This window comes from Pollicipes pollicipes, unplaced genomic scaffold (genome assembly GCF_011947565.3).
Source record: "Pollicipes pollicipes isolate AB1234 unplaced genomic scaffold, Ppol_2.1 Scaffold_7231;HRSCAF=8579_pilon_pilon_pilon, whole genome shotgun sequence".
NCBI classification, from domain to species: domain Eukaryota; kingdom Metazoa; phylum Arthropoda; class Thecostraca; order Pollicipedomorpha; family Pollicipedidae; genus Pollicipes; species Pollicipes pollicipes.
In genome coordinates, this window is record NW_023597034.1 from 4,135,290 (window position 1) to 4,160,826 (window position 25,537).

The following is a 25,537-nucleotide window of genomic DNA, read 5'->3' on the forward strand; positions in this document are numbered from 1 at the left end:
CATACTGTAGATGGGACAAAGTTATATAATCTAGTGGTCCAATTCACTACATGTCCTGTTTTTTGAACCAACAATCTACTATGACAGCCTAAAATGATGACAAACCTGACTGATCATGTATAAATGATGGACAATCATGGTTTTTAAGCCTGCCCATTAGACATAAATGGTTCTAAAATGCATAGCAAGATGTTGTAGCTTTATAATAGTTTAATTGACAAATCCTATCCTATAATGATGGAAACCTACAAGCTAAAGGGCAAAATCTTTTAGTACAGTTCTCTAGATTATATACCAGATTATAATGCATGAATATCAGGAAAGAGTTGGGTGCTGTTTCATAGTGTTTCACATGTCAGGTGTCATAAAGCCCTTGTGTCTCACATCCAATTTATTTTCTCATTTCCCTGGCATCCTTGTAGTAAGAAATGTACAAAGCACTCAATAAAATATTCCACTTAAGTATGCAATCAGTCTCATGCAAACACCAGTGAAAAAACCAAATGTAGTTAAGAATAAGGATCAATTCACTTGCAAGAAAGATTGTATCTGTTCTCACACATTTGTTCATAATTCTGGCAACCAGCAGCAAGCTAGATTATTACATTGCATGCCTTATGAAAATAATGGAACAAGTTATAACCTTGAAGCAAAAAAAAACATGAAAAAACAACAAGATATCATGTCTACAACATTTTGATAGCTAAATATCATACATACGCTACAAAAAGATCTAAATGACAAAGTAAGCAGGATTTCTGAAATCCAGCACACAACCAGCATAGAATTGGCTTACCAAGGAAATTTACCTTCGGTGCCTGGCCTTGCCACGCTTCACAAAAAATTAGAGAAACGGACGTGATTTGTAATCAATCCATTAAATTTGCTGCGTTCTTCAAGTCCACACAAGAACCCACACCGCAACCTAACGTTGGCTTCTCAACTGTGGTCAACACCGCGATTAGCAAGCCGAAATCGTTGCTGGTCACAAATACGGCGCGGATGAGACGACAACATATCAGCTGACGACTATTAAATTTGCCGCTACATTAAAATAATTTGCAAAAGAATCCTTTATTTGGTAGCTCATTGTCCAAAAGCAATTTGGCGCGAAATGGTGAAACATTTGGCGCGAGAAGCGATACGGTCTTTGCGGACGCTCAGATCGCTTTTGGCGGGGTTTTTGAGGCTTTGCGCCGCAATCCCAAATTTATCGCGGCATTTTAGCCTGGTTATTGGAAACATTCCATCACTTTGATCCTTGCTGAAGTCGTGAAATATGTCGGAATCAAATGGTAAGTACTTTTGCCTGTCTTTATGGAATTTCTCGTCGAACATGCAGTGCAATGGAACTCTGGATGGGGGAGAGGCTTGCATAAATCGCACCCTGTTCCTTCCATGGGCCATAGGGCTATTGTATTTTTCTAGAAGCTTGCCAGAAGCTATTGCTTGCTGCTTGCGATGCCTGAGACTTTTCCAGTATTTGTTAGCAAATTCTAAGCATGCATACCTTCAGAAATATGAGCTTTACTTATGTGGTGGGCATTTAATCCATTCTTGTTGGCCTCAGGCTATGACTTGAGCTTAATGTTATGCTGAATGATATGGGTGTTGCAGTGCTTACCAGCTTCTGCAAATATTGGTCTATTTTTTGTTTGAAAACATCTGAGTGAAGCACATTCCCAGTTAGAAGCTGGGAAGCACTCCAAGACATGTTCTGTAGGTTCCTGCTTTCCTGGTCATTTTTAAAGCAGCTTTTTGTTTGACATTGCATTTTAATGAGATTTGGGTAACCAACCAAAGATCATTTCCTGCAGTAAAAAAGTTTAAAAAATGTGTTTTGCTCTGTATTTGCAGCACACCCTGCATGCTCATGTTTACATAGAACTGAGTTGAGGCACTTGGTCATTGAGAATGTGCCTCCATTTTCTATTTACTAGCCTATAGTTTTGTATAGAATGAGCATGTTCTGTATGTCAGTTGTCTTTTTCAGAACATTTGGGGTCAGCTTTGCATTTAAATTGTGTTGTTTTGATTGCATTTCATGAATTACAACAATGCCTTTATTTTTCCTGCTGGTTGCAACCTATGTCACTTCCTCATCTCTGGATATCAAACACAGAATTTCCAGTTGCTGATCTCAGCTCACCACTGACACAGATATGGTAAATGGAAAATATGACCAATAACATGCCACCCCTACACAATGTGAAGACATCCACCACCTGACCTTGCCTCACCCAGCAAACACTGCAGGCCCCCACATGAGCCCCAGTGCTGACTGGGGCCTGCCCTGACTTGGCAGGTGATGCTGGGCTGGCTTCGGGCCGGTCGCGGCGGCAGCGGCGAGAGAACACCGGCCGCTCGGCGGCGCTGGACAAGATCAGGCGCGGCCAGAAGAACAAGTGTGAGGTGACAGAGGCGGCCGACAGCGTGTACGACATGGTGGACGAGCGCGAGTACTCGCGCCGCGTACAGGAGCGGCTCGAGGACGACTGGATCATTGATGATGGTGGGTGTCGCTGTCGGCTTGCGAGGCGGGTCTCGCGGCTATTTTGTGGTAATGTCGTCAGAGAGCGGTGAGGGACGTAGCAAACAGGATGTGGAGTAGGTGATGCAAAGTGGCACCTGATAGCACATGTTGATAAGGGTTAATATGTGGAGGGGAATAATAAAGGGAATGTGGCAGTAGGAAATGCCATAAGTGCACTGAACCTGCTGAAAAATGTGCAATGATAAATTATATTAACCGGTGTAAGAATAACTTCCTCAAAGTCATAAATGACTTGCTTCAGAGAAGAATCATACCCTGCCTGAGTGGATAACAGATTCCCTTTGGTCACACTGAAACAGTCTGAATCATGAGCTGTAAAGGAAATTCCTTACGACGTTTTTATGCCTACTGAATGGTGGCTGCAGCAGACAAGCAGATGGTGGCGCCCTCACCAGGTCCCGGTGCAAACGAATCGATCTGTCATCACGGCTGTCCATGCCTGTGCAGGCGGCGGCGACGGCTACGTGGAGGACGGCCGCGAGATATTCGATGACGACATCGTGGACGACGGAGCCAGCGACGCAGCCAAGGCCAAGCGCAAGTCCAACAGTCGGGTGCGTGACCCGGCGCAGCCCAAGAAGAGCAACATCCGCGACATGCTTCTCAGCATGCCCAGCAAGAAGGTGAGGGCGGTATGCGCGCAGCGGTGGCTGGCGTGGGGCCGGACCGCCGTCCCGCGATTAGATGAAGGTGCCACATGCTGGTGTGGCCTGCCAGGAGTAGGCGGTGCATTATGTGCAGCCGTCTCAGCGAACGCTGCTCTAGTGTCAGCTGCAGGCGTGTGTTTGGACGAGTAGAAGGCATCGGTAGCAATTTGGGTGGGGAGCGGAGGGGGGGGGGGGGAGGAGGAGGAGGGGGACAACGTAAAGATGCTGCGTGCGTGTGAACGGAAGAGCAGCCCCAGCGTCATGCGAAGACCAGACCGCCTGTCATCCGCCTCGCCGCCGCTTTAACCTCGCGTCCTCACGCTCTTCATCCTTGCTGCAGAGCAAGCGTGACGTGAAGCTGGAGGAGGACGAGGACCTGCAAGGTATCCTGCAGGACATCAAGTCATCACCGGCCATCGGCGTGCGACCGGCGCAGCTGAAGCGCAAGTCGACGCCCAGCGCGCCCCCGTACGGGACTCGGTATAGTCCGCGAGCGGGGTTGGGGCTGTGGACACCTGTGCAGTCTGCGAAGTGGTGGTTTTTATGACCCTTGTGACTCAGACGTGCTGTTATAGTTTAGCACTCATTCTGTTTTTTCTCACATGAGTGACGTGTGGGCAAGATCATGCATATTGACTTTCAACACACTTGTAACACCTATGTAGGCGAAGGTCGATGATACCAGAACAGTTCCAAGCAGCCTCATGAATTAATGTCTGTCTCTGACGGTCTGTCAGAGGAAGATGGCTGGGATAGTGCGTGTTGTTCACTGCCAGCGCTGCTGCTTACCACTGACAACACGTCCGCGGTGCATTGACCCTCGGTGCTCACCGCCGCCCTGGCTGTCGCAGGACGAAGAAGCTGCCGCTGGTCCCAGCGCCGCTGCGCGCGTCGACGACTCTGAAGACGACGCCCGTGGCTCGGGAGCCGCCGCCGCCGCGGGCGGACAGGCCGCGGCCCGGCGCACAGGTGAGCGCTGCGGGGTCCGGCGCCGGCCCGACCCCGGACCGGTCTGTGGCGTCCAGTCTGAGGCGGCGTCGGGAGGCTGGGGTCCTGTTGAGTGGCGCTGGAGTGCATTGTCGCCGGTTGGGCTAGGCCGGTTTGAAGACATGCGCGTTAGTGCATGGGAAAACGTGAACACGAATGCCCTTGAGTTTGGACTTACGCATTAGCACGGATCTGTTCATGCGGCGTACGGTGCCGGGCGTCAGTGCTGCCCCGTCTCCGACGCGACGCTCATGACGCCCCTGTGCGGCAGCCGGCAACGAGCGAGCCGGCGTCGCAGCTGATCGAGGACGCTCCGGCCACGCAGGACATCGAGGCAGACAAGGTGAGCCCACTGGGCGAGGAGCGTTCACGGCTTAGCTCGCTACAGAGCAATTTGTGCCGGTACGGTAAAAACACGTCACAAGCTCGCGTTATAAAACTGCCGGCAAACAGCTAGGGAACGGAGATCAGGCAGCTGCGTTGTAGAACGCCTGTAATCATGTGCTATCGCACGCCATGGTGCTTCTAGGTACGGAGATCGCCAGCCTGACACGGCTGGGCGCTTCAGGACAGCTTTGTGGTGCGCCGGTTGGTAGCCCGCTTTCGCGCCGTGGCCTGCGGGTCATGAGTTCAATGATCGCCTGAGGGCCTTCTGGTCATTGACGTGTCATGTAAACACGGTCGTGAAGTCCATTTGACGCAGCCGCTTGCGGGTAAGTAGTCTACGGGTCTGGGTCTGGCCGGCCAGGGGACACCCGGTAAGGTGCGTCCCTCAGACAGCAGGGTCTGGAAGGGGGAGCACCACGGGAGCGTCGCCTTCCCCCGCGCCCCTCACAGTGGCGGCCTGTCGCCCCGCAGCGGGCCGAGCGGGAGGCGGTGGACGCGCTCATCCAGGACGACGACTCCATGTTCGAGAGCATCGACCTGCCGGAGGAGGAGCCGGAGCCTGCCGCGCCGACCGTCAAGGATGAGCCCCCGCAGTGAGTGGCGACCTCGGTTGGGGGCGGCAGGTGCCAGGGGCGGGGTACGTCGCGTGGAGGAGAGAGGGTGTCGGGAGAAGATGCCTTGCGGGCTCGTGAGCGTGTGGCTCCGGCTCGTGTTGGGGTCGGGTTTGCCTGATGATGCGGTCTTGTATGTCGTTATGAAATAATGTGGTTTATAATATATGTGAGGGCTCCGACCGAAGGAGACGCGACGAGGTCGTAACCTCGCAACCCCGCTTCCAGACATTTGAGACAGTAACATTTCATTCAGGGAAGTTCTTGGCACAAGACGTTTCGTGGCCATGCGCCATTGTCGGTTTCCATGACCAGCTTGGAAGGCGCTGGTACGCCCCGGCGCCATGCCCACCACACAGACTCGCGGCGGAGATGTCTTGTGACCCTTCGCGACACACTATTACGGAGCTGTCACGGTGACCGGGCAACAACACAAGACAGCTGTGCAACAGCCGAGACGACAGCTCTGACCGTGTGATAACATGCCGCGGTATGCAAAACATACCCTGCCGCGACCATCCGGCGATCTCCTGGATATGTTGGCGTGACCCTGGCGACCTGACGCCGCAGGGAGCCGGCCGCCGAGGTGACCTCGGACTGGATGCGCACCGCGAGCCTCTGCGTGGAGCCGCCGCCCGCCGCCGACACCCTGGTGGACGCGTCCTCACTGCCGCTGGTCACCAACGCCGACGGCGAACAGGTCGGCCCGGCGGCATGGGTGCGCTCTCGGAGGCGGCCGGAGGACTGCCACGTTCGCCTGGATCGCGCATGTTGCGGCAGCCGCCTCCGTGCCGTGCGTGGCACGATGGTGTTCGCGTCAGGTCGTGGTGATGTTTGCAGACGTCCACGCCGTCTGCGCTGTGTTAATGGAGCTGCTGTTGTGATCTACCCTTACTACATTCCCGGTCATGCAGCAGACCCGTCTTCTGCCAGCCCCAGCCGCATGTGATCGCGCCAGTGACATCTCCTGCCCCGCGTCCGTCTTCCAGCCTGCCTGTCCGTGTCGCCACCCGCCTGTTCGTCCCCCGGCTCAACGGTCGCCTCTCTGTGCCAGGTGCTGCGGTTCTTCTGGCTGGACGCGTACTGCGACAACGCGGCCACCGGCAGTGTAGTGTACCTGTTCGGCCGGGTCTGGGTCGAGTCGGCCGGTGGCTACGTCTCCTGCTGTGTCCGCGTCAGCAACGTGCCGAGGCGCGTCTTCCTCCTGCCCAGAGCCAGGGTGAGTTGAGGGTCGGCGCTGCCCAGAGTCAGGGCAAGGTGAGGATTAGCGCTGCACAGAGTCAGGGCAATCTGAGGGTTAGCTGCTGCCCAGAATCAGGGCTAGCTGAGGGTGAGCACTGCCCAGAATCAGGGCAAGCTGAGGGTTGGCGCTGCCCAGAGTCAGAGCAAGCTGAGGGTGAGTGCTGCCCAGAGTCAGGACAAGCTGAGTTAGCGCTGCCCAGAGTCAGAGTGAGCTGAGGGTTAGCACTGTCCAGAGCTTAGCTGAGCTGAAGGTGAGCTAGTGAACACTGTCCAGTCAGCGTGAGCGGTTCTGAATGTGTCCTCAGCCGCCGGATGAGCCGCGACATTGTTCGCTGACGGACTTCTGCCCTGTCGGCAGCGGCTGAACCCCAAGACGAGAGTCGAGGGAGACGAGATTACGATGAAGGATGTGTATGATGAGTTCAACTCCAGAGTGGCCAACCGGTTCAAGATCGCCGAGTTCCGCTCCAAGGTCTCCACCATGAACTACGCCTTCGAGAAGTTCGACGTGCCCAACCAGGCCGACTATCTGGAGGTCATGTACTCGGTATGTGCGAGCGTACATTCGCCCCAGACATTCGGTGGAATGCACTCGGGTGCATGGATGGTATGGAAAGAAATGAGTCGGTCTCATTCCAGCTGTTTGAATACGGTTCCTTGTCAGCGAAGTTCGCAACGCTTTAGTGATGTGCGTGCTGTGAATGCATAATGCCTTTAATGAGTGGGACATGTATTTCTTTTCTTTATATCATTGTCGTGATGGCGACGAGGTATAACACACATATCAACCTTCGCGCTCATCTTGCTTTCTGCCCGTTATGTTGATCACATACGACAGCGCCTGGCCTCGGCCACCTGCTCCTGTTATCTATTGACTGTCAGCCCCTACTGTGGCCAGAGGTCATTTGCAGGGCTCTCCTGGGGTTTCGGGAGCAGAGAGAGAGAGCGATGGGTAGCACTGGCATCAGCTTTCCACTGCGCGTACATTTCACACGGCGGACTGTGTTTCAGTCGTCGTACAGCGCGCTGCCGCAGAACCTGGAGGGCGAGACGTTTAGCCACGTGTTCGGCACCAACACCAACACGCTGGAGGCCTTCCTCATCGGCAACAAGGTCAAGGGACCGTGCTGGCTGGAGGTCAAGAAGCCCACGATCCCTCAGCAGAAGCTCAGCTTTTGCACCATCGAGGTGAGTCTTACCGGCGTCGCTCGTCGCGAAAGCCACGGCTGCCGCATCCCGCACATGTTGCGGGCTTCAGCGGCTACAGCGCAGGGCAATGGAAAGATGCATAGTTGTCTCTCTGAGCTGCTTCGTCTGCTGCTGTGTGTAGTGGCAGTGACCCGACTGAGCTGCTTCTTCGGCTGCTGTATGTAGTGGCGCCGTGTGCGGCGGCTCGCCAGGCAGCCGCGCTCCGACCGGTCGGGCTCCCGCCGTCCGATGCCGCCCGCCCTCATCTGCCTGTCACGTGACGTGCCTGCTGCTACCCGATGAGGCTGTGCTGAAATATTCGCCCATGTCAAACGTCTAACGTCTCCACCCTGAGTGTCACCATGTGCAGTCGCGGCTGTCCTGCAGGAGACATGACAGTGCCCCTCGCACTCTCACCCCGTCACTAACTCCGGCCGGTCTGTGCGTCAGGCGGCGGCCAGTATGCCACTGCCGGGCCTGGTGTCGGCGCACTCGGCGCCGCCGCCGCCGCTCACCGTGCTCACGCTGGCCACGCGCACCGTGGTGAGCGCGCGCTCTCACCAGAGCGAGCTGGTCATGATCTCCTGCCTGGTGCACAAGCAGTTCCGACTGGACGGCGCCGCGCCGACGCCGCTCTTCCAGCAGCATTTCTGCGGTAGGTCAGGCGGGATCCGCACGGCGTGGCGATTACGTGCTGACTTTGCGAGGTCGTGTTGTTCAGTGCTAATGAATGATAATTCCGTTCGTTTTGCGCCGGCCGGGGTTGGATTGTATGAATTCTGTCGGCTTTAGACGTCATGTATGTGGTGGTCTGGAGACCCGGTACGCTCTCGTCGTTAAACATGTCCAGGATCTACCATTACCACCCCGTAAGGGACAAGGCGTTATGCCAGTATAGGCTGTCATACCGTGTTTTTTCCGTCGTATCGGGGTAATCCACCCATCCCGTCTCTCATACTTGCAGGCATGAAGTCATTGGCGCTAGGCATTTGCGTAAATGTTGGTGGGCATGGCGGCCTCATTTTACGTCAGTATTTACACGGAGCATGACGTAGCCACGCGAGTTGTGTGCTCCAAGTAATTGTATCCTGGCATTCCGAAACTTGTGGGAGTCTCTACGATTGTGTGAACCGATCCGGAACTCACTGTGCCTGCCACTCGATTTGGGATGAGACCGGTGGCGCAACCACCGCGTCGCTTGTTCTGAGTTCTGAGTTAACGGAGTTGGAGCGCGCCACCACCGTCGTAGCTGACCAACTGTGTCTCTGTTGCAGCCGTCACCAAGCCGGCAGACGCAGCCTGGCCGTACGACTTCGACAAGCAGCTGGCGGGCTTCAGCGACACCACAGTCCGCAAGTGTATGAACGAGAAGGCACTCATTTCGTTCTTCCTTGCGAAGGTAGGCTGCTTAGACCGAGTGAAATGGGCCGGGACGCCGGGTTTGGGCAGTGACAAGAGACGTGGTGCAACTTGTTGCACACCGCCATGTTCAGGCATCTCATATAATGTTGCATGCATGCGAGATGTTGCATCTTACGTTGCCGAGTGTTGCGCCGAAATGTATGTTTGAGCCTGTTGGTATTGGATATTCTGTAGTGGTATTTAAAGCTGTTCTTTGCTCCTCTTTTTGGTCACATTGAGGCGCCCTCTGCAAAGAAAATATTTTGAAACGTGCAAAGTTGTGTGACAAACATTTCCCGTCGTGGAAACCTCGTGTGCCAGTTGACACACGGGTTTATTTGTTCGGTACGTGACTCCAGCAGCATGCCGCCAGTAAATAGCGAAGCACCTGTCAGTGAACTACTGGAGAAGTTAGTTCATCGTCTTGACCTCCTCATGCACCATGCATGCCACAGATGAACAAGCTGGACCCAGACCTGGTGGTCGGCCACAACGTGTACGGCTTCGACCTGGACGTGCTGCTCAGCCGCTGCCGCCTGCTGAAGCTGAACAACTGGGCGCACATGGGCCGCCTGCGACGCTCGGCTGACGTCCTCTTCAAATCGGTCAGTGCAGCAGTGTCGCTGCCGGCAGCGTAGGTCGTCATAGGTCATCATGCGGACAGTACGGGTCAGCATGTGGCCCCGGGACGGCTAGTGCGCTGGCATGCTGTTCATGTCCTGTTCATGTTCATGGCATGCTGTTCATGATGCGTTTTTAAAGGCTAGCATTTTTGGAACGATCACCGCACGGGCCCACGCGTCTGCGGCACGTTTTGTATCCCCTCCAAGTCAGCCGTGCCATGTACTAGCCCCCAGCGGGCTGTGTGTGGTGTCCTACTAATCCCGACCCAGCGATGGCCGCGCTCTCCGTCATAGCGCGTCCCGTTACGTTGAAAGGCAGGTGGCGCGGCGTTGTTCGACGTGCTTCTCAGTGCGCCGATCGCCTGTGAACACGGCCGAGGCGATGCGGCCCCTGCCGCTGTCAGTGACCCGCGCCGCTGACCGTCCGTCCCGCGTCCGGCAGAAATTCTCGGACGACACGGTGCGTCGGAGCGCGCTGTGCGGCCGGCTGCTCTGCGACACCTTCCTCTCGGCCAAGGAGCTGACGCGCCAGAAGAGCTATGACCTGCCGGAGCTGTGCCGCACCGTACGTGAGGCACGAGGCGGCGGGGCCGCAGCCGGCACCGCGCCCAGATCAAACGGTGTCATCGACTCGGCTGGTGTTCTCACGTGTATGCGTGATAAACGTTCAGACGTGCATTTCGTAGCCGGGTTGTATGGCCAGGTATTGCTTTGGAAGTTGCGCTTATGAAATGTCCTCTGGCCAGTCCTCCTGGTCTTCCGCACTGCCAGTCGCCGAGCGGAGGTAGGCCGGTCACCAAGCCACCGTCAACACAAAGTGCTGTTGTCGCCCCCCTCCCCCCCCCCCCCCCGCCGCATCCGCCACGTCCGATCGGTTGTGTGACTCCACTACCCTGTCTGCCAGTTGCTCCGCTTGGTTCGCCGCCTCCGATACGGGCTGACTTGTGCCTGTTGTGAGCCCACCCGATCCTGCCCTCTCCCTCGCCACGTGACGCCCTCTCGCGCCGCCAGGTGCTGCGTCTGCCGCCCGCCGAGATCGTGGAGGTGTCTCAGGAGCGCGTGGCCGGCATGTTCTCGGCGTCGCGCTCCATCCTGCAGCTGGTGACGCTGACCATGCAGGAGGCGCACAACGCCGGCCGCGTGCTGGCAGAGCTCAACGCCCTGCCGCTGGCGCTGCAGGTGGGACCTCACGGCGCGGGCTCGCGGTCAGCTGCTGTTTGTGTGGGAGGGACTCGTCGTCGACGCGTGTGGGCTTTGTTGGTTGTCTTTGAGTGAGCTTTGAGTGACTCGGTGTGATGTTGCAAGCAAGCGCCATTCGGAAGTCTCCGTGCCTTCGCCGTGTTAGGATCAGGACAGTCAGGCGCCGCGCAAAGACGCAACGTGCCGGCATTTTGACGCCAGTAGATTATTGAATTATGGTAATACGCGAGCTGACGACGTCGCACCGAACCCAGCCGCAGTGGCAATGGTCGTCGAGCCTTCGCAACATCACCGTGTTTGGCTCGCGGTCTTAGTTGTGCGGCATCGCGCTGGCCACCTCTTACTGACCTTCCCTCGTCTGGTGACCGCCAGATCACGCGTCTGGCCGGTAACCACTGACCTCTCGTCTGGTGACCATCAGATCGCACGTCTGGCCGGTAACCACTGACCTTCCCTCGTCTGGTGACCGTCATATCACACATCTGGCCGGTAATCACTGACCTGCTCTCGTCCGGTGACCCTCAGATCGCACGTCTGGCCGGTAACCACTGACCTTCCCTCGTCTGGTGACCGTCATATCACACGTCTGGCCGGTAATCACTGACGTGCTCTCGTCTGGTAACCGTCAGATCACGCGTCTGGCCGGTAACCTGATGTCACGGACTTTGCTCGGCGGCCGGGCGGAGCGCAACGAGTTCCTGCTGCTTCATGCCTTCACCGAGCGGGGCTACATCGTGCCCGACAAACAGTGGGGCAAGAAGAAGGTGGGTGGCTGGGGCTGCTGAGTGTTGCGATCGGCAAAAAATAACTGATCTGCGAAAAAAACTTTTTTAGAAGTGTGCGATCTGTTAGCTACTCGCCTTATCAGTCTGGCCGCGGAAAATGTCACCAGTGATCGGCCCGAGATGCACCGCTTCGCGAGGAGTCGACACGGGCCGCCGCCCAGCGTGCTCAGCCCGCTGCCGTGGGGCGACCGTGGCCGCCCCGCGCTCAGCTGTCCGCCACGTGCCGCAGTTCCCGCGGGCGCCCGAGCCTGGCGGCGATGAGGAGCCGGCGGAGGCGGCGGCTGACCCGAGGGCGCGCCGGAAGCCCAAGTACGGCGGCGGGCTGGTGCTCGACCCCAAGAAGGGCTTCTACGACCGCTACATCCTGCTCATGGACTTCAACTCGCTCTACCCCAGCATCATCCAGGAGTACAACATCTGCTTCACCACGCTGCCGCGGCTGCCGGCCGCGCAGCACGAGGTTGGTGCTGACTGAAACGCTGGGGTTCCGCAGGCTCCGCGGTGCCTCTGGCACGGTGTTTCGCCCAGGGCTTTCGCGTAGCTCGTGATGAGACTACGCGGTATTTTATTTCGGAAAATATGCCCGCCCTCTGGTGTCATGTAAGTCTATGTGGACACTATGTTCGAACGGGCGAGGACGTGCTCAGCTGTTGCACAGTTACCGCCGTCTGGAGTCAGGTCCTGGGAAGTGGTCTGCAGTCGCTGTATGCCGGACACCATATGACCTCGTAGGCTGCGGCCTCCATCCCGCGACGCCGTTGCGGTCCAGGACAGACCTCCACGGAGTCCCGCTGTAGTGCACGCTGCCGCGTCCTCAGGAGGGGGACGAGGTGGCGCTGGACATGCCGGCCGACGACCTGGAGACGGGCGTGCTGCCGCTGGAGATCAAGAAGCTGGTGGAGCGGCGGCGCGAGGTCAAGAAGCTGATGAAGGACCCCAAGACCAACCCCGAGGACACGCTCCAGGTATGCAGCGAAACGTTCGGTGTACGGTGGCGCGCGCAGCGCGCGCGCGCGATCACAGCGGGGACCCGACAGTGACAGTGGACGGCCTGTTCCTTATTGCCAGCTCGCCTGAGACACGCACTTCGCGCTGATGTGGTGAGATTACAGCTGGCTCATCTCCCGGATGGTCAGAGTTTATGCAGTTGTACTCGCCATCAGACAGGAGCTTTGCCAGCTGGCCGAATGACTGCGGTCGGCTCACTGGGTTAGCGACGAACCAGCGCGGTCGCCGTGTGGTGCTCAGCTCGTGCCTGTCCCTGACCCCGCCGTCGCCGTGTGGTGCTCAGCCCGTGCCTGTCCCTGACCCCGCCGTCGCCGTGTGGTGCTCAGCTCGTGCCTGTCCCTTACCTCGCCGTCGCCGTGTGGTGCTCAGCCCGTGCCTGTCCCTGACCCCGCCGTCGCCGTGTGGTGCTCAGCTCATGCCTGTCCCTGACCCCGCCGTCGCCGTGTGGTGCTCAGCTCGTGCCTGTCCCTGACCCCGCCGTCGCCGTGTGGTGCTCAGCTCGTGCCTGTCCCTGACCCCGCCGTCGCCGTGTGGTGCTCAGCTCGTGCCTGTCCCTGACCCCGCCGTCGCCGTGTGGTGCTCAGCTCATGCCTGTCCCTGACCCCGCCGTCGCCGTGTGGTGCTCAGCTCGTGCCTGTCCCTGACACCGCCGTCGCCGTGTGGTGCTCAGCTCGTGCCTGTCCCTGACCCCGCCGTCGTCGCCGCCGCCAGCTGGACGTGCGACAGAAGGCGCTGAAGCTGACGGCCAACAGCATGTACGGCTGCCTCGGCTTCGAGTCGTCCCGCTTCTACGCCAAACATCTGGCGGCGCTCATCACAGGTCGGCGGCGATTGGGGTGGGGGAGTGCGCCTGCCGGGGGTTGCAGGCTGCCACGGGGCGCGGGGAGGGGGGGGGGGATATGCTCGGTACGGGCTGTCGGCACGTGGGCCATACAGGACGAGTGGCGCAACTTTGCGCTGTCACGCGTCCTGGCATTAGCTCATAAGGCCGCGCGCGGTCGTCTTGTGCTGCCGGGCGGATGGATGTGTGTTGGACACCAATACCGTCCCGGGCTGCTAGACCATGCTCTATCGTTAAGGGCGTTCAGTGCCATATTTAGACCCGCGCAAATGCAGCTCGCACCTGCTCCCTCAACACCGACTCGTCAGCGCGGCCCTGATCGCCACGCACCTCACCTGGGGTGGTGCGTCTGACTGAGCTCCCTCCTCCTCCTCCGGCCGCAGCCAAGGGCTGCCCGAGGTGGCCGTCTGACTGAGCTCCCTCCTCCCCCTCCGGCCGCAGCCAAGGGCCGTCCGGGGTGGCCCGTCTGACTGAGCTCCCTCCTCCTCCTCCGGCCGCAGCCAAGGGCTGCCCGGGGTGGCCGTCTGACTGAGCTCCTTCCTCCTCCTCCGGCCGCAGCCAAGGGCCGTCCGGGGTGGTGCGTCTGACTAAGCTCCCTCCTCCTCCGGCCGCAGCCAAGGGCCGTCCGGGGTGGCCCGTCTGACTCGGCCCCCTCCCCTCCGGCCGCAGCCAAGGGCCGCGACATCCTGCTGCAGACCAAGTCGCTGGTGGAACGCATGGACCTGGAAGTGGTGTACGGCGACACCGACTCCATCATGATCAACTCGCGCCAGCTCAACTTTGACCAGGTCATGGAGCTCGGCAAAGAGGTACGGGGCGAGGCAGGGGGAGGGGGGGGGGGGGATGCGGCTGGAGCGCGGCCGAGTGGATGGCTGTATGACGGATGAAGGAGACATGGATGGGGTTTGCATGGGCTGTCTCCGATGGTGGCGCTTAAGATGCTGAAATTCAAGTCAAACTAGAGAGCTTGACGAGTTCCCGGTGACCGCCTGCGATATTTCACAGAACCACGCCTGCTTATGTTGTATACTTTTATTAACTGTGATGCATAATCGTTTTATGCTTTAGCGGATATAACATTAATCTTACGAAGATCGATCACGATCTCCGATCTGTGTCTAGCCGGTTGGAGGATCATCCATTCCCAAGCTCGAGCCACGAATGTCCGAGGCCATATTCAGCCGTGTGAATTTCCGTTGGACACCCCCGCCCGCGCCTTCAGATCAAACGTGAGGTCAACAAGCTGTACAAGCTGCTGGAGCTGGACGTGGACGGCCTGTACCGTTACATGCTGCTGCTGAAGAAGAAGAAGTACGCGGCGGTGGCGGCTAGCCGCGGCCCTGACGGTGTCATCCAGTACACACGCGAGCTGAAGGGCCTGGACATCGTGCGCCGGGACTGGAGCAAGATTTCGGCCAGCTGCGGCATGTGAGCCCCTTCCGCCCCTCCGGCTCCGGCCGGGGAAGGAATGGAGACACGCCGTGCCCTGCGTACTATGCCACATGGTGCTGACGCTCCATTGTCTGTGTATGCCGCACGTTGATAGCCTCAGGACGGCTTCGTTTCATGGCTGCGCCCGGCTGTCTCGTCTTCGTTCATTCGTTTCGGTTTAGCCTGACTGTCCTGTGTTACGTCACCATGTTACGTTTATGCGTGCGATATCCGCATATCATTCCTCCATGGGCATGCGGAGAATAATTCACACCGATGTAGAACGCACGCCGTCCCCGTCCCCCCCTCGCCCCGTGCCTGTGGGCCGCCAGTGTGTTGCCCGTGCTTCGAGCCCGGCCAGTGACGCCAGCCCCTCCCCCTCCCCGATGCGTGCCCAGGTACGTGATCGACCAGATCTTCTCGGCGCTGGAGCACGACGAGAAGCTGGAGCGGATCCATGCTCACCTGGAGGCGGTGCGGGCGCGCCTGGAGCAGGGCGACGTGCCTCTGGCGGACCTGGCTATTACCAAGGAGGTCAGCCGCCGGACCGCACCCTCGACGCCGTCAGGCGCTGGCCGGGACCGGGCTGTGCACGATGACCTTGGCGTGATTGTTTGGGACGAATTTTGCCGGTTGGGACGTTGTGGTCCGAATGTAGGAGTAGGGCGACGCGTGCACCAGCCGGCGCAGGATTTTGAACTTTAGGAGTTGTGTTTGAAAGCCTCGATTTTATCCGAAATCATTGCCAACGTAAAAGCAGCAATGCGGAATAAAAACACGTGACAAAATGCCGGCCGTAGTTGCATTTGTTATGTAAAGCCAGCACTCATTCACTTGACTCTTTCCTGCCTATCCGCCAGCGTTGCTTGCCGTGGGCGTTGTATGATAGTCATTCGGTAGCCCGGGTCTGATCTGGTTGAAGGTAGTGCGGCACATCCGTGCTGTGCCGTCGCCAGTGGAGCTCATCTCCCGCGCCCCGACTTCCCCCGCCTCCACCGCCTGAGACTCCGCACGCCCAACGCTCCGCCTTCCCCGCCTCCACCGCCTGACGACTCCGCCCCGCCCAACGCCCCGACTTCCCCCGCCTCCACCGCCTGACGACTCGCCCCGCCCAACGCTCGTGTTCCCCGCCTCCACCGCCTGACGACTCCGCCCCGCCCAACGCTCCGCCTTCCCCGCCTACTACCTGAGACTCCGCCCCGCCCAACGCTCCGTGTTCCCCGCCTCCACCGTATGACGACTCCGCCCGCCCAACGCCCCGCCTTCCCCGCCTCACTACTGACGACTCCGCCCCGCCCAACGCTCCGTTTCCCTCGCCTCCACCGTCTGACGACTCCGCCCCGCCCAACCCCGCCTTCCCCCGCCTCTACCTGACGACTCCGCCCCGCCCAACGCTCCGTTTCCCTCGCCTCCACCGTCTGACGACCCCCCCCGCCCAACGCTCCGCCTTCCCTCGCCTCCACCCTGACGACTCCGCCCCGCCCAACGCTCCGCCTTCCCCCGCCTCCACGCCTGATGACTCCGCCCCGCCCAACGCTCCGCCTTCCCTCGCCTCCACCGTCTGACGACCCCGCCCCGCCCCCAGCTGAAGAAGAACCCGGAAGAGTACGCCGACAAGAAGGGCCAGGCGCACGTTAACGTGGCGCTGCGCGTGAACTCGCGCGGCGGCAAGAAGCTGCGGCGTGGTGACACGGTCCAGTACATCATCTGCAAGGTGGGGCCGCGGCCGGGCGGCCCTGTGCTGCCCGAGGCTCTGCGGAGCCGGGGCCTCCTGCCGCCCGAGGCTCCGCGGGGCCGGGCGGGCCGCGCTCGGAGCGCTGTGGTACGATTCAGACGGCTGTGCGCCGCGTGGTTGGCGCCCCCCCCCCCCCCCCCCCAATTGGCACCATGTGATCTGGTGCCTGGAGGGTACAGCAGGGGGAAGTACAGATCAGATGTGGTTTCGCAGCAGGGGGCTCGACTCGCACAAAAACGGGCCCTCGTCGGCGCCTGCGCGAGGCGCTGAGGCATTATCGGGATGCGGGCAGGTGTGCTGATGACGTCTGGGCTGGGATCATGCTCACGCTGACTATCCGGCAGCGTGTTCTTTGACCAAGTGTACGGTCACGCCCTCAGACCGGGACGGTGACGCGTCCTCGACCCGGCGGCTTACCCTCCCCGCCCCTTCCCCCCGCGCCCGGCAGGACGGCAGCGGTCTGGAGCCGATGCAGCGCGCCTACGCGCTGGAGGAGGTGGCGACCGGCGGCGGCGCACTGCCCGTCGACACCGAGTACTACCTGGCCGGCCAGGTGCACCCCGTCGTCAGCCGGCTGGTGGAGCCGCTCGAGGGCACCGACGCCGCCCGGCTCGCGCAGGCGCTCGGTGAGTGCGTGCGGGCAGGGCGGCGCGCGACGGCGGAGCGGCCGGTGACGGAGAGAGCGGGAGCGGGAGCGGGCGCGGCGCTCTGACGAGACGTGCAAGTGGCGGACCACTGCAGCAATGTGGCAGTTCTGATGAGGGTGATCAGGTCTTGACGCGCGCCGACTGCGTTGGTCATAGGGCGCCCATAGATGGGGTAGTTAATGAGAGCAGCCATGTTGTTCCTAACTGAACACAGAGTGGAAGCGCGCTAGGTGGGCGCCTCGTTCATACCATTGCTTTCTGATGTCTTGCGAGACGTCGTGATGTTCTTCTGCCACGGCGAAATCGGCGTCCACATGAATCGATGCAAGGTTCCACAAACGTGATCCCAAGCAATTGGGCGGTTTTGTGAAGGCGGCCAGCCGCCGCTGCTCCGGCTGACGCGTCGCCCGGGTGGCTGATAACTCCGGCTCGTTACAGGACTGGACCCGAGCAAGTTCCGACAGCACGTGGCGCGCCAGGAGGACGGCGACGAGGCGCAGCGCGCGCTGGCTGGCCTCTCGGAGGCGCAGCGGTACGCCGCCTGCGCGCCGCTCCTGGTGCGCTGTGTCGGTTGCCAGCAGGAGCAGAAGTTCGCCGGCGTGTTCATAGAGGGCGGGCAGGAACTGCGCCTGGCGCGCTGCGAGAACGCAGCATGCGACGCCGTGCCCGTGCAGTACCTGCCGCTTATCGTCAACAAGCTGCGCATGGACATCCGGTCTGCCATACATCGTTACCTGCAGGTCAGGCTGCGGGCGGGGCGGGGCCGCGGCCCGGCCGGCGCCACGGTCCGGCCGGCGCCGCGGTCCGGCCGGCGGGCCCGCCGGATCGTCGAGTGGCGGGGTCTGGCAGGGAGGGAGCTTCGTCCCAAGTGCGATGACCGTGGTGTCGGCGTCGCAGGGGAGGTCCTGTGCATCTTGGTCAGCACTGAAATGTGGCGGGCTTTGCTTTGTCTGCGGTTCTTGTAAGCTGCACGCACAACATCACTGAGCTAGCTGTGTTCAACTTGGGGCAGTACAACTGCTCGTTCCCAGTATCTGGATAGCACCAAGGCCGTATTTCCTACATCACTTACGTCACCATAGTCACTTATAAGAACCTGAGTCTGGTCATCGCGTTGTCCATATGTGCTAAATTGACCGACACTGCTCAACGGCCCTTAGGGTCGTTGAGCACCCTGTTCGACTCTCATTAACTATAAGCGAACGGCACTGTGTTCAACGACCCTAAGGGTTGTTAAACGCGGTGTCGTTCGGTCGCAGCAGACTTCTGCCGCGTCCCGTGTCAGCCACCCGACCACAGCGGCCTGTTGACAGGGGGTGCTTTACTGCGAGGATCCCGGCTGCCCGCACGAGACCACCCGCATACCGTTCGCGTTCGAGCGGGGATTCCCCGTCTGTGAGCTGTGTCACAAGGCGGTGCTCATACCGAAGGTGAGTCCGTGGGCCGGGCGCGCCGTGTGTGTGTGTGGGGGGGGGGGGGCGGGGGGGGGGCACCTCGTTCCCGTGTACATTGTGGCGTGGTCCGTCCCGAAGTGTGTCCCGGGAGGGGCGCTCAGCTCTGGATTACTAGCATTGCGCCATTTATTCTCTCGTGGGTGTGCACTGGAAACTCCTGCTTACAATCTCACGATGTGTCATTGTCACCTTGTGCTCGCTCCCGCTGTCAGACCTCGCCTGATTGTCCTGAAGTCCTGACTCGCCCACGAGCCCAGGACGCTGAGATTTCCGCGAGGTTTTCGCTGACGCGTACGCTTTCTGCATCCCCAGTATGACGACCGAGCCCTGTATAATCAGCTGTGCTTCTACCAGCACATGTTCGACCTCAAGAAGGCCTTGGATGATCTCGACGTCAAACAGAAGCGTGAGTAGCGTTTCGCATGCGCTCTCGCCGTGTATTCAGGCGTCAGTGCCTGACCACGCACGAGCGAGGCTGCGTTGCCAGAGAGGTCATTTCCTCGATAACCTACCGGAGGTTACAGTCTCAGCTCGTGCGTTGTTTCTGCAGAGGCCGGAAGAGTGTCCGCCGGTTGATGACGCAGCTGTAAGTCGGGCTAGAACAGATCGACTCATATCGCTTTGTGTGGAGTTAACATTTGAGCATCGGCATCGATCGTTTACGGAGCATTCTTCTGCGCGCTGTCCAACAGCAAAGGCTCCCCACTGAGCAGCTTTCCAAGTTCGCCCGCCGCACGTCTCCAATTTCACCACTAAATATCCAACGATATCAGGAGAGGGCTGCTGTTTTTAGAGCGTATAGTCAAGTCCTGGTAAAGTAACGAATGTCGTCCGGTGTTGAACGTGCCCTTGTGACAGACCGCATGTCTCCAGCGCATTCGATCTGTCTCCAGGCTCCAAGTGAGATTTGCGTCTGTTAGCACGACCACCCCTGTGATGTGCCAGCGATTATCACGCATAGCGCGAGTTGCCCATGGTAGCTCCTATCCCGTGAGACGCGTCCCGTGTGTGAAAGCCTTTTTGTCTCGCTACGTGTCTCTTTGCGTGTGCATCTTTCTCATTCTGACAATGACGACCGAGCGCCACGCGCGCCTGTGTGGTGGCGCCGTGAGCAGAAGACCTGGCGTCTGATGTCCGCGCTTCGGACACAGTTCGCTCACCGTAAGATCGCGTGCCAGCCCGCTCGGATCGTGTCCGTAGCGCTGCCGACCGCAGATGCCGCTCGCTGGCGGTCCCCCGCGCGGTCCCGTTCTCACGTGGTCCCGCTCTCACCACAGAGACGGCGCGGCGCGCGGCTGGCTTCGCGGCCCTGGAGGCGGCCTACGGCACGCTGCAAGCCGAAGTGGACGCCGCGCTCCGGCTCAGCAACTACTCCCACATCGACCTGGGCCTGCTGTTCCAGGACATGGTGATCCGGCCGGTCGTCAAGCGGGAGGCCTAGATTTGGGGTGGGGCGTCGCGGAGAGGTGCGTTCGGTTCTGACTTCAGCTTCAATGTTGTGATGTCACAGACCGCAAGACTGGTGGGAGTTTTTTGGCCGTGAATTGGCAACGATTGCTCAAAATGCGGCTTGTTAGGAAAGCTACACATTCGTGCCGGACATTTTAAAACACGCGTGCTAGTTTTGACTGTCTGAGTACTTTTTGTGAGACGTGCCGTAGAAGAGTGGCCACGTGATCCTGTGGGATATCCTCGGAGTGGCAGGGATGTAGGGTTGTTTGAAAAGCTTCGTCACTGGGGCACGTTTCGTCATTGACTGCGCCGTAGCTTGGGAGGCGGTTCTCGTGACAGTGTTCCGGATGAGCCCTATGCTTGCTTTGACGGGAATGAATGCTGGACGACATCTCGGTCGCAGTCGTCTCACCCTTGTGAATTATATCATCGAAGTCGCCGTGTTTGCGCCATGACCGCGTGTAAATATACGTGGGGCATCACCTACGAGTGTGCCGAAGCCCGTCAGTCGTGTTGCTTTGTCTGCGATCTGATAGATCATCTTTGCCTGGAATCTCACGGAACTTTTTAACGCGAGAGCCCAGGCTCTGGCGCCGTTAGCCGTGATACGTAGCGAAGCAGCGAGGTGCTTGGACTGGTACCGGGCCGGGGATCGCCTGCCGGGAACGGCAGGCACCCATCCCGCGATACGCCGCCGACTTTCCCCGGCCGATCCAAGGTCGTCGTGTGGACGAGAACATGGCGGACGAGTTGGCAGGTCGGTGACGTCATCCGCTGGTGGCTATTCGGCTGCATTGGCTGGTTGAGGCGGCGGGGTCGTTCGCTGTCCGGGGTTGAGGAGAACGGCGGACGTCACCCCTGCAATTGCGCGACAGCTGTGGCGCCACCTGTGCACAGGTGAAAGCTGCGCCAGCACAGCCCCATCCCCACGCATGTTACGGTGTACTATGAAGTACCACCTTATTTGGGTTTCGAATCTTTAAATGATGTACCTTGGCGGCCGTCCGTACATTACGTCACGCATGGGGGAGATGGCGAGTGTTGAAAGATCGTAGCGAAAACATGGCAGGGGATGGGAGGGGATTTTCGAAGTTTACGCTCAGGTGATGTGGTTGTGGATAATGCTAGTGCTAAAACGCTAGGTATTAACGATTTAAAACCTAAATTCCGGGCACCGTGAATTTTTTCCCCATGAAGAGGAAAGAATCCCTTATTTGTATCGTATTCTTAGCTCAGTTAGGCGCCAGATGGACCCATTTTGGGGATGTTACGCCTGATACGGCGTTACCAGGGGGAGGCGGTTCGTCGAAGGTAACCAGTGCGTAACCAGGGGAGGGGGTGCGGAATATTGGACAAGGGCTATAACGTACGACGCGATTTGGGCGGCCCTTTAGGGCATACTGACTGAATGACTGTACGACTGTGTGAAGCCCAGTACCTGTGTTTGGCTTTGCTGCAGTTGGATTTGCTAAGTATTCCTTACGGATGGAGTTCAGATCGTTTAATAGGGGGCCAGTGCGTCCGTAATGTGGGGCATATCTGTTCTCCGCGTGACAGATGCTGCTTTTTCCAAGGTGCGAGTACGGTTTTGTTTGTTACGTTTGGCCCAAGCGCTCGTTCCAGACATGCGCGCCCGGACGATCAACAGAGGGCGGCCCTTTAAAGACCCCGTCGGAGTGTGGGGACGTTCAGACAGTACCGTAGCAGCAGCAGTCGGCTGTCGGAGGGACACTGAGACGGACGCGGTGATGGGAGACCATATCGGCCTGTCACTCGGCGCCCACACCTCTGCAAAATGTAAGCCCGGAGGAGGAATCGCCGACCCTTAAGCGAGTCTTTGAGATCCCGGCCCCTTCATGTTCCATTACCTTGCGTTGCATTAACACACCTTAAAAAAGGAAAGTTCTGTAGGAATGATGAGCTTGCGTACTCGCACATTATTTCTAATACGTTATAGGTCGTACACTCCTTTCGTGCTTGCATCGTATCGTAGTAATTAGCATATCGCATATGCAAGTATGTCGCTAATGTGTATCGTTAAATGGTATTCTGACCCCTGCCTGGCATTCGTCTATGCGTTTCAATGAAGTTTGTTGGAAAATAGCAGATCAGTGAATTATGTGTGGCCTGAATTTTGTGCTATGAGGCAGGACGCGTCGTGTCAGGTCCATACTTTTGACGTTAATATTACTATCTTGCGTAGCTCATATGCTGCGTACAGATTGTGGCGGCTGTGAATTGTCTACGAGTGCAGTGAAATGACTTTTGTCACCACGGGCCAAATGCGTCACAGACGCCTAGCGTTATGACTCCCCCGGGCAGCGACGGAGAACGTATTAAGCGGGACGTAGGCAGTTGTCTAGCCGTGGGTTGAAAGGTCCCCCTCCTTACAGAAATCAGGCAGTTGGCTGTAGGTCGATCTCCCGACGGCTCATACGTGAGGTGGGACGCGCTTTTGCACGTCGCTGGCCACTGGTGAAGTGGCAGTAGCACCTGTGGAGTACCGTTGATCGACTTGGGACTCGCAGAACGCGAAATTCGTTTTTCAGCTGCCTTCTCGCGCCTCTCAAAATGTGGGGGTCCAAAAAGTGCGTTGGGCTGTCGGAAAAGTTGGTTGCTAATTCTGTTGGTGAATTGACACGTAGCCACAGAAGTGGGTTCGATAAGACAACCATAAGTAACTGACCCTTAGCACCGGCAGTGAATTCCGTGAATGGTAATGGTACTGTTGTTAGAAAAATCAAATAATACCGTTGTTAGAATAATGCCATAGACTCCACCAGAACGCGAGGTTCACTACGAGCCGATGGGAGATGCCGGCGTGCCGATGAGGGATTCCAGCGACTGAGGATTTTGGGCCGATGGGAGACTCCGGCGACTAAATATTACGAGCCGAGAAGGATTCCGGGGTGCCGATGAGGTATCCCGGCATTATTCAGTGACGAGAGAGGGTGGGGGCTACGTGGTGGTACTGCGGTGAGCCCTGCACCAGGTGGTTTCTATTTACTGGAGACAAATTCCAAGGAATACGTGGTGTACGACTGCACGGTTCCGCTCATAATTGAGAGAGTCTGATCATCGCAGACTGATCCTCTGAGCAGACTGTGTGAAGCCCATGTTAGGACGAAAAAATATGTTTTGTAAAAGCAATGCCAGCGAGCCCATGTTTTGCCCCCATGTGCAGTCGCCCCAGATAGTTGGTCCATGTAAGGGAATGGCCGCAATGGTAATTACCTGCGAATCCATACAGTGCAGCGGGCCAATAAGCCAACGGCCACCACCAACAATGGCACGCATAATTAATTCAAGCAAACATGATTATTGCCGGTAGCCGTATTACTCCCAAGGAACTTTCTTTTTGTGAGGTCGTTTTGCTGAGTACAGTCAGTATCTCCAGACTATTTGGGCCTGCCGTGCCGTGGCCGCCCTTCGTGCTAGAATGAAAGGCGGGCGACGCCGGGCAGACTGAGCGGCTGGGCGCGTAGCAAAGCCCAATAACAGGATCAACGCGGGAGGCAAATAAGACGGTCGAATCCCGCCCCCTACCGTTTGCTAAACGCACAGCTAACTTAACGACCAAAGCGATATATTCATCAACGTCGTTAATCCGACGAAGTGGTCCTGTTACCTCGCTGACTGACGTTCGTAGCGAGTTCAAAACAGTATGCATTACACAACATCACAAACAAGCACATAACTTCAAAAACCATGCAGAAACTTCACCCAATTGTTGAGTAAGTCACGGCGTTTGTTGCCTTGATGCAAGTTGGGCTTTGGGAATCTCGTGATTGCCGTTTGGTGTCTGTCAAAAATCCGTCGGGTGAGCATAACGATATCGCTGAAAATGAGGAGCCAGTACTCCTAGCTGCGTCGACGGCCAGCGTGGGAGATGGCGCCTAAGAATGAAGTGAGAAAACTCAAGAAACTTAGCTAACTTAGCTAACATTCTGCGTAACATGCCATAACTGAAATAACTGACATTACGCGCTGCAACTCCAGGACGAATTTCACGTATCGGGAGGCTTGCAGCGCTCAAGGCATTACTACTACACACGCTAACTTCTTGTCGAGAGCGCTGCAATACGCATGGCACACACACACACACACACACACACACACACACACACACACACACACACACACACACACACACGCACACACACACACACACACACACATGTATATATATATATTCGCCACCACGGTAACGTCGTTTGGTTGCTTGATTGTTTCGATTAGAGCCCTTTCGACCAGAAATGGTCATTTCAGGGCTATGTAATGAAAGATAATGGATAAGGATGGAGCAGAACTGCATGCGACTAAGGGGGGGGGGGACAGCCGCCAAGCTTTAGTCCGCGCAAGGACCCCCGGGGTGGGCGCTGGGCCTGGGTCGGGGTTCCCCCCTGGGAGGCCTCTCGGCCCACTCATGGCTGATGCATGCAGCCTGCCCCAGATCAGCTGGGCGTCGCGAGGATTCAGGATGAAAAAGACAGGATGAGAGGATCGGATAAAGTAACACGGTTCGGGCCACTCGACCATCGTCCGCGCGCTGTCGCGGAACAGCAAGAAAATGCAGAAGGCAACGCCGGCCTGTTGCCGTTGGGGTAAAACATAAAAGGCACTAGGCAGCTTCTCCTGGCATAGTCACAAAAATCAATTATGCGTCATCAAATGAGGGACCGCTGGCGAAGCTGATATTAATAATAAGATCGTGACGAAATCAATGCTCCACTAAGCGTAATCTGTGGCTGAAGCGGCATTTTTTTACGTTGCATGGGGTACTATTATATGCCCACAAAAAACAATCATTTGAACCCAACGCATGAAAACCTGAGCATCAGCCGCATATGTAATGCTTATGCTAATTGAGGCTTGATGCGCAGTCAACCGTAATAACCCTTTTGCCAAACTGTTTCCGAAATTGTAATAGTGCTCACATCTGCATAAGGTGAGCATATACAGAGTAGTAAGGCAAAATACGTTTATACCACACATAAAATGTGTAGACACCTTGTTGTGACGTCATGGCTCCTGATTATGCGGTTAACCGCTGCCAATAGCGAACACAGAAGAGACCAACCGCGGTAGATATGTCTTTTATGCGCCGACCAGTTATTTCCACGTAAACAAAACAAACAGTCCCTGCAGTCATTTGTTTGGAAGGCCGAATTGTGCGTAGGATGATGATAGGCCAACCGCGTGCAAGATGGTAAACGAATAGCATGGTACGTGACGTGCGCATGTAATATTTTATGGCCAGTAGGTAGGAGATCCATCCAATGAACCGGACGCTTACGAGACATCGGTGTGTTGAACGTCGCGCTCGCGTTGCCGAGCGTTGACC

At 57.7% G+C, this 25,537-nt stretch overlaps 1 protein-coding gene across 1 annotated transcript; it reads left to right on the top strand.

Annotated features, from left to right (window-relative positions):
* Positions 1-1,140: 1,140 nt before the first annotated feature.
* Positions 1,141-20,692, top strand: LOC119109267 (DNA polymerase alpha catalytic subunit). Its single transcript, XM_037232862.1, has 29 exons — positions 1,141-1,295; positions 2,306-2,512; positions 3,002-3,177; positions 3,542-3,669; positions 4,053-4,170; positions 4,460-4,531; positions 5,047-5,168; positions 5,757-5,886; positions 6,241-6,405; positions 6,787-6,975; positions 7,440-7,616; positions 8,067-8,271; positions 8,891-9,015; positions 9,473-9,622; positions 10,083-10,205; positions 10,652-10,819; positions 11,470-11,604; positions 11,855-12,085; positions 12,444-12,590; positions 13,345-13,453; positions 14,144-14,283; positions 14,697-14,902; positions 15,304-15,439; positions 16,491-16,619; positions 17,089-17,266; positions 17,726-18,027; positions 18,601-18,717; positions 19,054-19,147; positions 20,019-20,692. The coding sequence occupies exons 1-29, from the start codon at positions 1,280-1,282 to the stop codon at positions 20,180-20,182; spliced, it is 4,359 nt and encodes a 1,452-aa protein (XP_037088757.1). The 5' UTR covers positions 1,141-1,279; the 3' UTR covers positions 20,183-20,692.
* Positions 20,693-25,537: the final 4,845 nt, after the last annotated feature.